The 18,092-nt window shown below is 47.4% G+C and overlaps 1 protein-coding gene across 3 annotated transcripts in view; it reads left to right on the top strand.

Annotated features, from left to right (window-relative positions):
* DIS3L2 (DIS3 like 3'-5' exoribonuclease 2) overlaps nt 1–18,092 on the top strand; it is a 181,322-nt gene that overhangs the window by 138,570 nt on the left and 24,660 nt on the right. For all 3 annotated transcript variants that reach the window (XM_083868743.1, XM_083868744.1, XM_083868742.1), the window contains one exon: nt 5,371–5,450. In XM_083868743.1, the coding sequence (XP_083724869.1) occupies nt 5,371–5,450 (80 nt within the window). The remainder of the gene's footprint in view (nt 1–5,370; nt 5,451–18,092) is intronic.

Genomic DNA, 18,092 nt, shown 5'->3' with positions numbered 1-18,092 from the left:
AGAAAACTTTTCATCTCATGACAAAGGTTTGATGCTCAGTGCCAAGGCTGGGATCAGAGGATCCAAGCCAAGCCATTTACTCAAGGGGCATGGAGAATTTGCCCAGTCAGGTCAATATAGGGACTGGCAGGGTTTCAGCAGCTAGAAGAGTGATCCTCATGCTCTTTCCTTGTTGGAGCTACCAGGCTTTACTGCATGACCGAGCCCCTAACTGCTGCAGCTCTAAAACATTCTTTAAAATGAGGATGGCTGCTGGCTGCACTGAAACCCAGTCAAGTCTGGAGGTCCATGACAATGGGAGGCACTGTTGACTCTTCCTGAAAATCTTTTTAGCCTTGGTGGAAGAAGCCCTAAGATGTAGGGAGCTGTCCTTCCCTGACATCCCACCAAGGCCTGTCTGGCTGAGCAGGGCAGGGGTCCCCTCAGGGCTCAGGCAGCACAGAGCTGCCAATGCACTGAGGGGCAGCTGCTTCTGCTTCTCTGGAGTCTCATATCTGTGCACTGGTTTAGTGTCTGCTCACCTCTGCTGAGGGTGAGGTGGGAGCTTTGGGTGCAGATGAAGCGTGTCAGTGTCTGGCGGAACTAGGGGAACAAGGAGCATCCCGCTGTCAGCCAGCTGCATCCTCTGCTGAATTTAAGGATCTAGGGATAAAGTGGGAGTATGTTACTAATCCAAAGAGTGGAGTAATTGTACAAACAAGTGATATGTGCACACAGCCCTCAGTGCTGTGGGCTCAGAAGATGCACCTTGAGGTGACTTTCCTCAATGAGAGGGCATTACCTTCACCTTGAGCTTGCAGTATGTGCCACCAAATCTCACCAAGGATCTGTGAGGGCTTCTGTGTGGTGTGAGTACATTCTCTTGCTCCATTGACCAGTCACAGGATAGTGTACTCACACCTACTTGGTGCCTTAAATGAGATACTCCTGTCCATGGAGTTAACAGCATCCTGCCCATCAAACAACCTCCCCCGGCCCCTTTGAATTTCAGTGCTCTGCTCCTCTTCTGTTCCGGGTGTACTGCAGTTGTGTCTGGTGATGAGTGAGCCTATCCATCACTGTATCCAAAGAGATCCAAATTACTTCTTTTGACAGCTCTTATTCACATACCTCCCTGTGCCTCTGACGTCTCAATTATTGATGGTGCTCTCCTGGTAGGCAGCACTCTGTTCTCAGCATGGCTGCGTTCCAGCTCCCGTTCCCATTGAGTTCATGCACACACTACACCAAACGCTTCTTTATGTGCAGAACCACTGAAGTGGAAAGGGATCTTTATTAGCATGTGAGCTCCAGGGCTACACAACCAAAGGGGGCAGTGCAAGCCAAATCACACCGCAGTTCGCAGTTCAGCACTGGGAAATTTCCTCTCCCAGGGAAGCCCAGTAGAGCCTTGTAAAATGAAATTATTTCATATGTTTAATGGCGAAAGATCCCTTTATCTGATGAACCTCCCTTGTGATGGGGGTCACCCTGCACTTGCATTTCTCTAAGAAACTTCAGTCACCCATTGCCCCTGCAGGTATAAAATGCAGTATTTTTGGGAGCAGTGCCTTTCCCTGTGCTGTGGTATTAGCTTGTTTGCTGGCTTTACAGCAAGCTCCTTCTGACAAGAACACTGACACATACAAATAGGAGCTTCAAAGCAGCAATGTGGTGTTGGAGCAATGTTGTCAAATTGGTTAAGAGTTAAGAGCTGTGCCAGAGGGGTGATTGCAAAAGGCTGCTACTTTTGCAGGACTTTGTGTATGCAGGAGGTTCTGGATGTCTTGTGACATTGCTGCAGCAGAAGTCAGATAGAAAGAAGAATGATGAAGTGGTCGGTCAGCTTCTGACATCTGTCCCAGCCTTGCCCTGCAGCCTTCTGTGATTCAGAAGTAACCAGAGGTTTTCAGTGTAGTGAATGAAGGCAAAAGGAAAGGGCATCTGGTGTAGAAGATAGGACCAGAGAGAAACAGCATTTGTAGGGGTGCAGAGAGCTGGGAAAGGACACTTGAGTCCTGTTTTTGGAAGTATGTGACTTCATAGATAGCAGGTACTTCATAGATTAGCTTTAGCATGAGAGAAAAAAAATCTGTGCTAACCTTCCAAAGCACTAAGGTGCTGGGAAACATGAGTGCCTTTGCAGTGAGCAGGGCAGTGCAGAAATGACAGAGTCAGGTCAGTGAATCTCTCCTGAGGGTCCAGTGGCAGAGAGGGACCCAACTGCAAGATGTTGAGTGGGTGTGGGCAACCTTGTTAAGCTTAGTAGGAAGCTTACAGTCTCTGCATTCCCAGTGTGCTCCCTGCACAGCTAGTCCTTCCCTAGCTGCCTTACCTGCTCTCTTTGCACCCTGTGATGAGCTTTGCCTGAGGGCTTTGTGCTCTCTGCAGAGGCCAAATGCCACCAAAGGAGCAAAGGCAGCCGGACTGTTGCCGGTGGCTGCACAGAGCTTGACTGTTCATTTTGGGGTCTGTAAGGACTCCTGGTGACAAGCACAGGTCCCCTCTTCCCCCTCCTGGCTGACCATGACAGTGCATAAGCAGGGCAGATCTGCAGAAGAGCATGGGTTGTGAATCAGTGACAGCATGGCTGCTTTGGTTGCTGGGACAGACCTTTAGTTACACATCTATCTGTGTGACAGCCTGACCCTGGCCTTCCTCTGAGTGTGGTCCTCTTGTCACTGTGGGTGATGGCAACAGCCTCTTGCCTGACAGCATTGACCCAGATGGTCAAGCCATGTACAGTCCCTGTTATCCAGGCCTTGCTGGCACTGATGGTGCAGAGATGGCTGACCCTGCCAAGCAGGGTGTGTTTTATTTGCCTGGAATACCATGAGCAGACAAAGAAGGATTAAAATAACAGAGAGTTGAAAACCCATTATCTTTGGGAACTGTGATCTTTCCTTTTGGGGTAGGCGGGTTCCATGGGACTGCATCCTCCCAGATAGTGGAAAGGTCACCTTCCCATACCTGATTGCCCCAAGGCTTTCCATGGCAGCCTGCCAAAACAAGGCTGTTTTCCTTCCCAGCCTTTTTCCTTCCTTCCTTCCTTTCTTCCCTCCCCCTGGGCTTGTGTCCTTGCACAGAGGTGGTTCCACCCTTGAGCTATGCTGGGCACCCAGAGCCCAGGTGAGCTATAACCAGAGATGCTCAGTTAGTGCAACCCCAAAGCCCACTTAGCTGAGAGCTGCAAACAAGAGGTTCAGGCACTCCTGAGTTTGTCCTAATCAAAATTATTGTTGAAAGTTGCCACAGTTTTGCCAAATTTTGCACTTTCTTTTGTGCTTTGTCTCCACTGATTCTGTGGTGTGGTGTCTTTTCCACAAAGAAGAGGATCTGGTGGGTCTGTGTCTGTGATAATCACTGTCCCTTTGGCCTCAGAAATGCTTCCTGATATTTTAGCAGGAAAGCTTGGAAAACCTGGCCCAGAAGAAAAAGGCTTTGAGCAGTTCCCAGTTCCTCCTTCAGTTCCCCAAACCAGGGCAGCTCACACGAGAGGACTCTGTTTATGGAGTACATATGGCCAGCAGGATGATTGCTGGTCTCCCTTGGGGGAGGTTCCTTTGTTTCTTGCTGACCTCCTGCTCCCATGTGGTTGCTGCCATATACCATCATAGCATCTGGAGAGGCTGGATCCACAGCCAGGCTTCATGGATCTTGGCCAGAAGAAACATCCCCAGCCAGCCCTGCTAGTCCTGCCAAGGACACTGCTCTCCAAAGTGGATCTGAGTGATCTGCTAAGCTGGTGCAAAGTCAGGGCTTGCAAGTAGGGGAGTTGTGGAGAGTGTTAAGAGGTCACTGTCTTGGCAGTGGTCTGAACTGTGATATGTGTACCATGGGCACTCATGCTATGTGGTGTTGCATGAGCTTGTGTTTCAGAATGGTTTACACCGGTAGGGGTGTAGAAGTCAAGGGACCTCAGCTGAATTTGGCCTCAGCCTAGCACTTGGTTCTTAACTCAGTATTCAAGGTGATGAATTTTTCAGTGATTTCATGGCATGCAGTTTTGTTTGGGTCAGTGAGAGCACGGTGTATGACTTTGCTACTCTTTAGAGAAGGGAAAATCAGTGCATCATCTAGTGATTCAGCACACAGGGTTTCTTTACAGCCTACAGGAGAAAGACGTTTTAATTCTGTGTTCATTCCTGAGTAAGCCATTAATTTGAGTTAGCAATTTTCTTGGAGCCCAGAGGAGAGGAGTCTGTGATCAAATGCAGCGGCTCAACACTGCTCTCTCCCCCTTTCCTTGCTTAAAAAGATCAGGCTCATCAAAGCAAGCCTCTTTTTACTTTTAGCCCTTGTGGTGATCTTCCCAGATAATTTCAAGAGTCCTGCACAATCCAGCACCAGCAACAGCCCTGCTGATAGCAATCTCTGTGACCCCAAAAAACTGCATGAAGACTGGCAGCTACCTCCTCTAAAGGATGCTGCCCCTCTTACCCTCCCTGCTGGCTCCTGGTCAGGGTCTGCAGCTCTTTAGCTGAGCCCAGGGGCTGCACCTCATGGCTGTGAGTGCCGGTGGGACATAGACCTGAGGGCCAGCAGCCTTCCCCAGGGCACTGAGGAGCTGCTTGGATGTGCAGGGCTATTGCTGAACTCAGTTCTGTGCAGTTTTCTAGGCAGTTCAGTGTATAAAATCACTGAAGACATTTCCAGCAAAAAAGTTTCTTCACAGAACCATTCTGTTGCTTGTTGAAAGAGGATTAATTTTTCCCCCTTAATAAAACAAGCTGTGTTTGAAATCCAAAAACCCTTGCTGAATGCCTTCCTGGAGCTGCAACGAAAGCAGCTTCCAGGTCCCATCATAGCCTGCTGCTGAAGGCGGATCCAAACTGCAAACCCTTCTAACAGCTCTTTAATAACTCTGCACAGAAGGAAAAATCTGTCACCTTTCCCTCTGTGGTTTCTCCTCTGTTCTAATGCACTGGAGGAACGAGATGGAGCCGGGAAAGTTTTCAGAGAAAGACTCGTGGGAACTACAGCTGCCGATGGAGAAACTCATTTCTTTAGTGTCTGAGGGGAACCGCAATCGCTTTGGTGAAGGGTGGTGTGTGTGGGTGGGTTTGGAGGGGTGAGCTGTTACGACCCGTGCATTTCAGAGGAACCACGAACACTTTATAGTAACAAAGGGTGGAAAAAGCAAGAGGTTTCTGCAATGCATGTGACTTTTCCCTGAGGTTTGGAACCCCACAGTATGTTCCAGGCCACGGTGTTTGCGTGTCAGCCTTGGTGAGTTAAGCTTTCTCCCACAAGCCTTGCTTGAAGTTGCTGTAATGACTGAGACCCTAAAATGTTCCTTTTTTTCTCTCCCCCCCCCCCCCCCCCCCCCCCCTTCTCTCTCTCTCTCTCTCTCTCTCTCTCTGCATTGTCCCACACCCCTTCTCTGTGCAGATGAAGCTCTCGTTTACCTTGGACCAGGAGAGTGGGATGCCTCAGGGCTGTTATATCTATCAGTACCGGGACAGCAACAGGTAAGTCCTGTGGGAGATTACACACAGCAAACATGGGAAGGTGCAGCGAATGGAGACTGCTCTGCCTTCTGAAAAAGGGATCACAACTGCTTATCCCACTTAAAAGTAGATTAAAGAAGGCCTCAGGCTTGACCTGAAACTGGGAACAGCTCCTGTAAAGGCCAGATTCTTTAAAATGCGGGAGGCTCTGCAGCCTTTTTTTTTTTTTTTTTTTTCCTTTAGCTTTTAAAAGCTGCTTTTATTGGTCTAAAAGGCCTTGGGTACCTCAGGCTCTGACAGAGGTACTTTGCCTGGCTTTGCCCAGGAGTGTTTGCAGATTCTGGGAGCATGGCCTGGGGGAAAGCACCCAAAGGCTGCAGAGAAGCAGAGCCCTCACCTATGCTTAGCTAGACCCACCCAGCAGCCCATTCTCTCTGCTAAAGCTCCTGCTGGGTTCACTGAGTGGCCTTTACGGTACCCGTAGCCCCAGTGCAGCCACGTGCTTTGTTTTTGTAAGATACTATATAATATTCAAGCTTTGGATGTGTTTGGAGCACCGAGTCCTCTATTTCTAGGTATTCTGTCTATTTTTGCTAGCTGCTGTAGTGAATTGGCACCCAAGATGTTTTTATTTCAAATCACATTCTCATTATCAAATTGACAGCAGCAGCAGAGTTCAGGATATTTCTGTGTTCGCTCTGAATACCAGCATGTCATAAATCCATGGCCTGTTACTCCACCCATGTAGTTCTGCTTCTTGCCAGTTATTCAAGTTAACCTAAAAAACTGGAGCATATGAAATTGTCAATGAACAGAACAGTCTGTAATTAGATCTGCTCAGAAATGCCAACAAGAGCAGTCCCAGCAAAGAAGAGGGACATCTCCAAAAGCACAAAGCAGTGTCTTAGCTGAGAAATCTTAATATTTAAACAAGAAAGGAGATCATTTGTGGCTGTGGATGAGTGATTAGCATGTGGTACGTGGTCCCATCCCAAGTATCTCAGAGCCTTGTATGAGCAGAGTTAGTACCTCCAGCACCACCAAGCTCACAGGGCAACGTGCAGCTCAGCACCAAATCATAAAACAACAAGGGAAGAGTATTTGTTTTTGAGGGTTTTAAAGGCAGTGGCACACAATGGACAGTGAGGAAAAGAAACCCCCCAGACCTGCTGGGCTTTGTTAAGGATGTTTATAGACCAATGTTTCTAATTGTGTGATGTATATCTCAAAAATCAGCAGCTGTAGTCTTTCTGCCATAGACCCTCCTCTCCCCAGGCTCCAGTGGGTGTTTTCTGCCATTGTTTGAGGAAACTCCAGGGACATGAGTAGAACTATTTTGTTAAAAGTGCTAAGGCCAGTAGCAGTTCCTCTTGGAAACCTTGCTATTAGCTGTGAGAAGCTCAGTGTGTGACAAAGTAGCTGTGTCATGTTAACAGCTGTTGATTGAGAGATGTATGGCTGCATCCTGTGTTTCTGGCAAGCATGGGAGCTGAGCCACCCTGGGCCATGCCAGCCAGGATCATGGCTTGAAAAAATATGCTGTGGATAGGATGAGTGCAATTACAAGTAAATCCAGACTTTGTGTGTGCCTGACGGATACAAACTGCAATTACACCTCTGTGCAGTCCCCTGTACTTTGTATTTCATAGCTTACTTGACCAACCTGGGGAGAGCAGGATCCCATTTCTCAGGGAGAGCTTTGCTAGGTTGGCACACACGCTTATCCCCCTAAACCCTGTGTGTGCAGCCCAACACTTCCAACAGTCCTTGGCTGGTGAACTGAAGCGTGAAGGTCTGTGCTGTGGCTGACTCATTCTTGCAGGTAAAATGCCCTTGAGCTGAACATGTGCTTGGTTCTAGTTGTACCCTGGGTGATATTGGGGGAGCTCATATGTGCTGCAGCTTTGTTAGCAACAAGAACTTTAAATTTGAATAGTGTTGGAAAGCACCAGATGTGGCTCCTGCTCAGCCAAGGAGACTGTTCTTCTCAAGCACTGTGCCTGTCCTAGGGTTAATCTGATGTCCATACAGTAACATGGCACTTGTCAAAATAGTTCTTCCTTACAGTAATTTTCCAGGGTAACTTGTAGGGCTTGTGTTCTCCCAAGTGTAGTCAGGCTTTGACAGTATCCATCAGGACTCAGAGGGTAACAGCTCTTCTGCCTCCTAAAGATGTAGCCAGAAGCTAAAGCAACATAACCTTGGCATCCGCATTGTATTTTAGAACCATTTATAGCCCAGAGAAGAAATACCGGTGACACACTGCAAGCTCATGCATGGGAAACACTGGAAATGTGCACCCCAGAGCCCAGTGCCCTCAGCAAAGCATCAGACCTGGGAAATACCTGTGTCTTTCCCTGGAGCAGGGAAAGACTTATGGCAGGCATGCAGGTGTGTGAAACTCTTGAGCAGCAGCTTTAACAGGAGGAAGCTGAGGTGATTCTGGCTGGCAGAAACCCATTCCAACCTGGGGAGCACACCCACTGCCACAGAGATCTGTGTGAGCCAGGCTGTGCATGTCAAGGCTTGGTGTCACCCTGGTCACTGCATGTCAGGGCTTGGTGTCACCCTGGTCACTGAAGGAATGTCCCTTCCCCTCCAAGTGGCAAATGCTGTTCCAAGCTGCAGCCAGACGGGGCCACCGGAGAACAGCGGATATTGGTCTCCCACTTGGAGAACAAAGGACTGCAGCGTTGCTGAAAGTGTAATTACTAGAGCAATTAAAATTTCTATTGCTTAGGCTAGAAGTGCAAGTACCATGCAGGCTCTTAAAAGAGCAATCAATTGGAATTTGTTCCCTTTAAAATGATAAAATCCTTTCAAGGAAATGTTGCTGCTCCTGTCAGCTTTCTGTTGCCTGCCTGCCTGCCTGTCTGCAGGAATATTCATGGGCACAGCACTCCCTGCTCCACTCTTGCACCCTGGATGCCAAGCACTTTGGGTGGACTGGACTCAGCGGAACCTTGGAAGTCTAGGAAGCCTTGGATTGAGAGCAGAAGAGGTGCTGAGCAGCCAGCTGCTTGCCCTGCCCTTCCAACCCTTGCTAGAATAGATAGGGTATCCAGTGGCACTTGATAGTCCCAGTGGCAACTTGGAGCTGTATGGAGGAGCGGGGCTGTCACTGCCCCTGCGGTCACAGGGGTGAGACCAGGGGACATCACTTCTCCTCTTCCTCCTGCTCAGACTTAGGCATTTTCTTCCCCTGGGATACCAGTCTCCTTCCCAGGCTGTCAGTCCTTCCTTGCCCCAGAGGAAGTGGCTTGACCTGACAGAAGCAAGCAGTGTGCTTTCTCATTTTTAAGCTGTGTTGCTTAAATTCTCCCGAATGGAGATCAGTCAGTGTAATGGACAGAGCCCCAGGCTGGTGCTCTGAACTCTGTGGGATGCTGTCCTGCGAGGGGAGCACTGTGCTGTGACACAGAGACAGACAGTGATGGTTGCTGGGTGACACTTGGAACAGGAACATACTGTCAACCTTCAGATGGCCCTAGAGCAGTGACATCAAGGAGGGGACAGCCCTGCCAGATGGCAGATATCCTGTCAGGTGTTGACATGGCACATGTCAGGTGTTGACAGTGGGACTGACTTTCTTTCACTGCCGCTCGACACAGGCTGGATTTCTCTGATCCTGCACTGGATCCAATTGCAAAACCCAGCCAGGCAGTAAAAGACCATCAAGTTCGTTCACATCCACCATGGCTCATGAACCCTATCTTACAACATGCACTCACCAAGTCCCTGCTCCAGGAATGTCATACAGGCTGTGCTGAGGAAGTGCTGGCTTCTCCACTCTGAAGCCCAGCCTAACTGATCCTGTTCCTGTGGACTTCCAGGCAGCAGGAGGGATGAGATCCATAAAGGTTATGGCTCAGCATGACAGACTTCTTCCAGTCTGTGTCCAAAGCCAATTTGAGATCCCCATGGAATAAATTAATTGCGAGAAGTCGAGTGTCTTTTGCCTGTATCCAAGAAAGAGAAAATGCAATCTGTTCTCTGCACTCACCATCACTATCCAGATGCTTCTCTGGAAACCTCCTTGACTCTGCCCAGTTACCCACAGCAAGTCTAACCCTTCAAATGCCTTTGTCTCCCCACCCAAGACTCTCTGATTACCTTTCTCAGATGATGCAGTGCTTGGAGTCTCTGCCATCCCAGACCCACCGGGGAGGTGTAAATCCCTGTCAAGCATGATGCATTCTTGTCCCCACCTGGTACTTTTCTAATATGGTTTTCCTGCTCCCTCAGTGTCCACGTTTTAGTCTGTTTTTGAGGTCTCTTCCCCACATCCCAGATTCCACCTTTGCTGATAGACCAGCTTACAGCTCGCCAATGAATTTCATTTTAATTCTGTGCTGCAGCTGCAGTTTGTGTCAGGATTATGAATTTGCAGTGGGGGCTTTCATGTTTTCTTCAGAGTAATTTCAAAACCCAGAAGAGCAGCATCTTGCATGGAAGCACTTAGAGACCTCTTACAAAGGCAGCGTTGGAGTATTGATCACTTTTTCTCTCTGGGGACCCAGAGTGCTGCAGATCAAGCTGCTGTGCAGTGTAGCCACTTGCGGGCAGCACCACACAACTCTTCAGAATGAGAAGTGAAAAACGGCTCCAGTTGAAAGGAAAAGGGGTGCCCCCTTTTATATAGAGATCAGTGATGTCTGGTACATTGGATTATCACTTAAAACACCAGGACTTCAAATGTCAGGGTGCATGTACTCCTGATGCTGACAGGCTCATGATGCATAATGCTGTTTGGGTTACCAACCGAGCTCCTCTGTGCAGTCTTTTCATAAGGTGAATGTAATATCTGCAGTGATGTACCCAGTGTTGCATCAAGAGAGCCAACCTATAATTACACTGGAATTGTTTGAATGGGTTATTTGTCACTAACACATTAGCTCACTCCATTTATTGCTCCCATTCAGGACTGCAGCAGTTTTGGTGTAAACAGAGTATGGGTGGGGGTTTGGGAGGGTTTGTTTTTCTGAAAAAGAGCAAAGCAGAATTGTTTGGAGTTTATTCTTTTTTGCTAGAAGAGCTGTTGACTGGCAGTGCTAGGAAGAAAATATGTAAAGCAGCTGACACAGCTGCTGATTTGCTTTCAGAGATACTTCCCAGGTGTACAGCTCATGCGTTGGACTTTAGCATGGACTAGTTGTTCTGCAGTGAGCTGGCAGGTTTACCGTAAGGTGTTTTGTTCCTTTTGAGAAATTGAGGCTTGCAGAATGGATTGTTTGCACAAGGAGCTGCTGCACAGCTCACACGGTCCCTGGGTGCCTGACCTGCCTTATTACATGGTTGTTTCATGATACACATCCCAGAGAAGCAGCACTGCTTCTGTTAGTGTAAAGGAACTCCCCTGATGGCATCTGATTTCCCAGTTAGTGATCATGCTCTGCCCCACTTCAACCTGCAAGACTAGGGAAGTCTCTGAAAGTGTCATCTTCTCCTGCTTGTCTTGTCTGGTAGACTGGAATTTCATGGGGTAAATCCATGTACATGTCCCTTGACATCACAGGCTTGAACAGATGCTTTCTTGCAGCATTTTAGATTTCAAAACAAAATAAAATTATGATTTTTTAAATTCATATTAATGAAATTACCAGGAAAAAAGAAAAAAAAAAGAGAAGATAGCACATTGGATTTTTTTATTTTGATACTGTGTGTTGTTTTTTGTTTCACTGTTGACACTAAACTTTACACAAGTACTCTTCACCTGCCAAGTTCACCCTTCACCTGCCAAAGGGTAAGCATTGGAGTTGGCCAGCAAAGCTGGTGAATTATTCTGTCACTACATGGAGATAAACCAGTCCTCCTGGTTCTGGCATTGAATGTTCAGTGAAGGGTAAATTGTCCAGGAGAATAAGTCTGGAGGTCGACCTTTAAAACTTTGAAAGATATGTAACCCTTCCTGCCTAAGGCATGAGCTTGGTTTTCTGTCTTGCACCTCCAAAGACTGTCAGGACATAAGCTGCAAAATAGCCTTTGTCACTTGAGACTCTGAGGAGCAGAGAGTTGTTCTTTCCTTCCAGAGGAGCCCCTATGGCCAGTCCTAGCTGGGGTTAAAGGACTATTGCAAAAGGCTCTACCCAGGTAGTACATAGCTGCTTTTCTTGACACAGACCTGTCTCCTCCTGCCACCCTGCTACATAATAATAGGTTTCCAGTCCATCAGAGCTGTAGAAATAGTAACTGCCAGATCCTTGGAGTGTCAGTGCAATGAGGGGGATGCAGATGGAAAAGGTGATCAAGGAAACCCAACTTCTCCTTGAGCAGGCACATGGGATTCAAACATAACCTTATTCCTTCCAAACAAATGTTTGAAGCTCTCGTTGGTGACTTACACAGTATCCCACAGTGACCAGTAGCTCTCTTTAAATCCTCAGCAGGGTTCCAGAGCAGTCAGTGTGTGCTCTCACCCACAAGAGGTAGAAAGAATTGGGTTCTTAAATCCCAGTGAGCGTTGGACCTCTCTTCTCTCCCTAGACTGAATCAAAGGAGTTTGTCATCTTACTTTTTTCAATGTTTGCTTGGGAAGGAGCTGTAAAACCTTGTGTCAGTGCTAGGTGTCTGGGTATTTGGTGGCAGTCAGGTAGGTGAGGAAATCAGCTGCAGTTGTAATTGAGTCAGAGATGCTGTCTCCATGTGTCATCCTGGAGATCTGTTTACATATCCATTTGTTTAACAATATGTTTGAAAGCCCTCGGCAGCATTTCAGCACCATTTCCCTGGCCTATATGTGTCTGACTAATGCTCAAGGCAGTGAGCTATATCTGGACTAGAATTGCTAACCTGTGGATATGGGTTTCTTAGCACCCCTGAATTAGATGAGTCTGATTAGCCCTTACGGACATGAGAGAGGACAGATCTGACGTGAGAAGGAATGATTAATCGTCCCTCCACAAGAAGCACCTCTCAATTTCACCCCAAACCCAAGTTGCTGAATTGATTTTATGTCAAGGAAAGTCCTCTCCTGAGCTGGGATCTGGCTAGAAAAATCACCAGACCCCCCTATCCCTCTCCCAGCAGGATTTCTGGGCATATCTTTTTCTTAACAATTAGGGAAAAAGTCCTTGTTTTGGCCTAGTCTCTGTGTCATTGAATGTATAGGCATAGTGCAGAGTGACTTCTCTGCCATTAGCAGGTTTTGCTGGCCACCCTGGGATGTTACAAGCAGGGAATGCTGGGACAGTGGGTGAGAGGATGTGCTGCCTTCTTTTGCTTTTTCAGGAGGTGCTTTGGGTACAAGCTGAGGATGGAGAGTGTTGCTTGCAGGGACAGACAGTGGGGTAACACTGAAGGTGATGAAGGAAATCCTGAGTACTTGGAGCTGGCTGTGATGAGGGATGCTCTGCTTGGGGATAAACCTGCCATTCCTGGTCGACATCCTGCTGTTGGATCTGTGCTGTCTGCCCAGAGGGAGTGAGGGTTTCAGTTTGCCACAGGCAGGACCTCTGTGGTCTGAGCAGCACTGAGTACCTCGGCTCCCCAAGGCATCGGCAGTGTGAGCTGGAGTGAGCGGGTGGATTGTCAGCCAGCTGGGATTGCTCTCTCATAAAGAGCTACTGGCTGAAAGCTGAAGCGTTCAGATTAGAAATAAAGCACACATTTGAAAGGCAGGAGAGATTAACTGGGAAATCAGGCCAAGAGAAGAACAGGGAATTCTCTTTCAAGGACAAATGCACTTCTGGAATGTTTTAGACCCTGCAAGTCTTTGTTAATAGAGTAGTAGCTACCTGAAGGCCTCCAGGCACAGGGCATCAGCTGGTGAAATAATATTTGCAGTTTTAAATCCCTGACACATTGCTCTGTGTTAATGTAAAAGACCAGTTTTGCACTGGCACCACTCCTCTCTCTGTATACTCTGCTGAGTTGGGTATTCCATGGACCTTATTGAAATTATGTCCTCACAAATTAGAGGGTGAGAGTGGAACTATCTCTTCTTACTCTCTCCTGAGCAACTAAGGTCCCAGTTCTATTTTTCCAGCTACTGCTGTGCGTTTTTCTTGGTCCTGCTGCTTTTTCAATGTTTTTTTTTCCACAGTTCAGAGCAGCTACATCAGTCTGGCAATGGATTCCACTCTCTACACACCTCCCTACTTCTTCTCCATTGAAAAAAGGGAAATCTAAGTCAGATGCATGTTTTGCGTGCTCAGCTCCTCACTCAAGGTCACCCCGAATGGGGTTCCTTTTACAGCTTAGCACTTTTACCTCTTTCAATTGGCCATGCATTAGTCAACCTGGAGCCTAATGGATTTGTAACCTGACTTTGCCTGTCTCAGACATTCCCAACGATGTAAGAGGATTTGGGCACAACTTCCTTTCAAGTTAATGGAAAGATCTTGGAAAGAACCTGCTTGAGGATCTGAGTGTACTTTGCATTAATGTTTCCATTAATTTTAATGGAAGCGGGTTTGAAATTCCACAGATCAGCTTTGAATATCTTAAATTTTGTGTCCTTCACCTGTCTCATCTGAAATGCAGCACTCTTAAATGAGCAGTCTCATTACTGGCCAAGATGTTCTGCAAGCTTTTTCTGCCTCTGGGAATGTCCTGTCCCCTCACCAGCTCACCACACGTGGGGTGGGAGCTCCATGGTCAGCTCCCAACTCAGAGGCTGTTCCTTGCATGGTCTGTGGCAAGTCACATCATCTGTTTCTACTCCACCACTCTTTTTTGTAGAGTTAAAAAGAGCAAGAATCCTCAGGGACTTTTTTATTAGCATTTATAAAGCATTTTGCCTTCATCAAACAGGAGGGAATAGAGACGAGTGAACTTTTATCATTGCCACTCAGCTCTCAGTGTCTTCAAAGCTCTGCTGCTGTGGGCACAATTACCTGCACATGTTATTTGGCAGGTACAGGCAGATGCAAAGCCCAGCCTGGGTTGTAGCCTGGCTCAGGTCTTGTCTGGCTTCCCTGCTTCTGCAGGGCCACACTACTCTGGGCACTGGCCTGGTGAGCTGAGCAGTGTGGGATTCCCCCACTTCCCCTCCTACTTTCCTTGCTCTCTGCCTTTTAGCTCCTCCAGTAACTTTGACACGTGAACACAGCAGTGATTTACTGTTCCTGTACATCTTTTGCTGATCAGATCACTGCTCACTCCTGCCTTGTACAGCAGAGCTCTTGCCTGCCTCTGGGCTGCTTGTAGATATTTCTTTCTGTCTCCACTGAGCTGAGCAGAGACCGACATCTCAACTTCTCATCACACCATCCCCTGGTGAAAACCAGCCCTGGCAGAGCTCTTGTACATGTTGCATCTCTGTCATAATCTCATTTTGCTGAGACAGTCCAGGTTAAACAGTCTAATGTAGTAAAAGAGTTGATGCAAACCCTGCTCATCTCACCATAATCAGTTTAGTGATCAGCCACACATGCAGTTGTCCAGACTTTCAAGAAAGACCACACTGGCTTAGCCCCTCTGGAAGTACTCCTGTGAAGGACTTTGTGGTAAAATAGGACCTAAAGTGAGGTGAGGAGCAGTCATCTTACTGAGTTTAATGAGTTTTTCATGCTTTATTTAAGCTCAGTGCTCATTTGCAATCTTGCTGACAGACAGGCACCACCTGGTGATGTGTGGCGGGGTACAAGTGTCCAGATAACAGGAGCAGACAGGGTCCACCATGCACAAAGAAGTCTGGTGTGACTTGTTTGCAGCATAAAGCAGGAGAAACTGGGAGTAGGCTGCCTGTGCTCATATGCTCACTCCCAGCTGGGCCATCCCCAGGTCAGTTCCAGCCTCCAACAATTAGTGAGACAGATTGAATCTAGATTGATCTGTCTACTTTCACAGAGTGAGCCAATTCCAGCAAGAAATTCTCCTTTCCCTATGTTTCCATGTTAAAAGGAAGGAGACCTTGTCAGTTTTCTGGATAAATGGGAAGAACAGGGCAAGGCAGAAATAAATGTTGTGCTAATGTGTAGGAAGAATCATTAGGACAGAAAGACATCATCAGTGTGGCCAGGCTGGGGCTGATCCACATTGCTGTGTTGAAACTCTGCCTCTGTTAAGGCTACTGCAAAAGGCAGGATTCAAAAGGACTCTGCTATTTATTGCACATTTGCAGCATTTTGCAGAGAGTCAGAATCTGGTTCAGAGCAGGAGTTTGTGGTACCAGTAACATCCTGGACCAGAGCAGTGATGTTTGCTGCAGGGAATTCAGAGGAATTGCCTCTTGGTGCTGTTCTTTGACAGATGCACTCAGGTCACTCAGATATTTATAGTTGGGTAACTCGGATATTTATAGTCAATGAGAGAAAACTAAGGTAGGAAAGCAGAGAAGGGACATGTTGCTTCAGTGAATGTACAGGGCCAGGAATATGGTGCTGAGCTAAGCTGGAGTTTGTGTGGGTCTCTTTGAGGGTGAGGTTTTGGGAGGACAAATGGGAAGTGCAGAGCAGGGGATTGGTCCCTGGTCAAAGCCAGTGGAGGAAGATCAAACATCTGTTTAATACTATGTGTCACACCAGCTATTCAGGCTTCTACAGCCAAACTGTGATGACATTAACAGGGACACTTAACTGAGCTGGTTCTGGTCTGCCCTTTCTCTCAGCCACATCTTCTTGCTGCACTGTGATCAACAAGGACAGCAAAGAAACTGGAAAATTGGGCAGGGCATTTTCAAGGAGCGTGGTGAACCCTGAAGGGTGCAGTGCCCTGATCACAGCATGGCAACACAAGCTGGTCTGCCCACGCAGCCAAGGCAAGACCTTTGCCACAAAGGAATCTCTCTGTTTAACCCAGTATGCTGAATTTTTAAGGACACCATAAAAAGCAGTCAGAGAAGTATGGCAGAGCACACCACAGCCAAACCAGTTTGGCTTTGCATCACTGCAGAGAGCAGCAGGCAGGCCTGGAGAAAACAGCTTGCAAGCTGACTGATCAGAGAGCTGAGCAAGACAAAGGATGCATGTCCTGAGATCCATCATGGGTGTAGCCATTTCCAAGCTCCCAAAAGTGCAAAGGGATGATCTCCTAGCTGGCAGAGCAGTGAGGGTTTGTGCATGTTTATCCAGGGTTTTCGCCTGCATGGTGCCAGTGCAAGAGCTGAGAGCTGCTGCTTGTCGTTGACAGCTCAGCTATTGTTGCAAAGTATGATTTAATAGCAAGACTTGATTACAACATGCAAATGTAGCTGCTGGGGGACTATCTCAGAGGTTTGTGGAGATTAGCTGTTAAATTGGCCAGTGCAAAAACATTATTAAGCAGAGAACATAATTACTCATCTTGTGCTTCTGTAGTGTATAGAAGAGACAGATTTGTTTAAAAGCCAGCAAGTCCTATATGGAGAAAAGGCTTGTGTAAATGCCATGTCATGTACTGCTGTATGTTGCAGCATATTTTATTAGAGAAGCAACACTTAATAACAACATTTGGGAACTTGTGGAAGAAATCCATTATATTATTCTGTATCATAAAAGCAAACCTAATGCCTAGTGCGTGAAGGCTGTGCAGATATTGAAACATCTCCTTTTGGTGGTGGTTGATTGCTTTTATGGAGATTGCATCATATGGATATAAACAAATCCAGCACTTGATATGAAATCTGGGAGCCAGGTTTTAGACTCATGCATCTGTCTTCTATCTGTACATGTTCCCTCTGAAATGCATCAGGGCTCCCATTAACACCTTGAACGTAGAAAATAGAGTCAAAACGAGACTGTCAGCACATACAAAATGAACAACTGGGCGTGTGCTTGCTGTAATGTAATTCTCTTTCAATCCTAGAGTAGTCTGTGAGGTTTCTAGAATAAAAAGCTCATTTGTGTGTGAGGATGCAGGGAGGATTACTGAAGTGTGGGGAGCTCATTGGTGCTGCAGACCTGATTTGGGAGCAGGCTGTGGTTCGGGATTTCCTCTAGCCTTGTGGCTCTCAGTAGCCCAGGCTGAGCTTGCAGGGAGTGATGATGCATTGGCAGCTAGAGGGCTGAAGTCTGATGTCAAAGTGCATTTGGCTAGCCAAAGCCCTGCGCTGTTTCAGGAAAATATTTTAACAGAGGAGTCAGGAGGACTGAATTAGGGGAACAGCTTGTTCTTAATGGAGTGTAGTTCCTGCAGTCCCAAGTGCTGGCATGGGAATGGGGTGATGTTGTCAAGGGCTGTCATTGCTGCTGTGCTGCAGTAGCTGCTGCTCACCCCTGATTCACGTCACTGGGCATTTCCTCTCCAGCATCCCAAATGCTCTGCTGAGGCTTCACTTGTCTTAGCAGAAGGAAGTATCCTCCCAAGCCTAAGTGGGCAAGATAAAGATTTCAAGGGGTTTTGATGAGAAACTCCTTGCAATTCTTTTGTGGCAGCTCAAGAGCTTTTGTGCACCAGTAATTGCTCCACAGGCTGGTTCCTGTGTGACTCAGATCTGAATGTGGAGCTGCTGTGTGAACCTCTGCATCCTGGCACAGTACGTCCCAGTCACTCTAAATTCGAATTCATAGTCAGTCCTCTTTTCTCCTTTTGGATGTGTCCATGCACACACAGGCTTGCTCCTCACCTGCTCCAGACTGTTAAATTTGCCACAGGTGGAGGCATCAGCTGTTCCAGGTGTACAGCTTGTGGCTGGGCTCATTCTCCACTCAGAGCCATGAAGCACCTGAATCCCAAGACAGCTCACCAGTGTCTGCTGGGGTGATTATGGGGTCCCTGGGAAGCAGGTCTGGCTGCATCCAGCAT

The sequence above is a fragment of the Zosterops lateralis genome, assembly GCF_965231275.1.
Source record: "Zosterops lateralis genome assembly, chromosome: 10".
NCBI lineage: Eukaryota > Metazoa > Chordata > Aves > Passeriformes > Zosteropidae > Zosterops > Zosterops lateralis.
The sequence above is the reverse complement of the archived record's forward strand: the minus strand, read 5'-3'. Positions and strand labels throughout refer to the sequence as shown.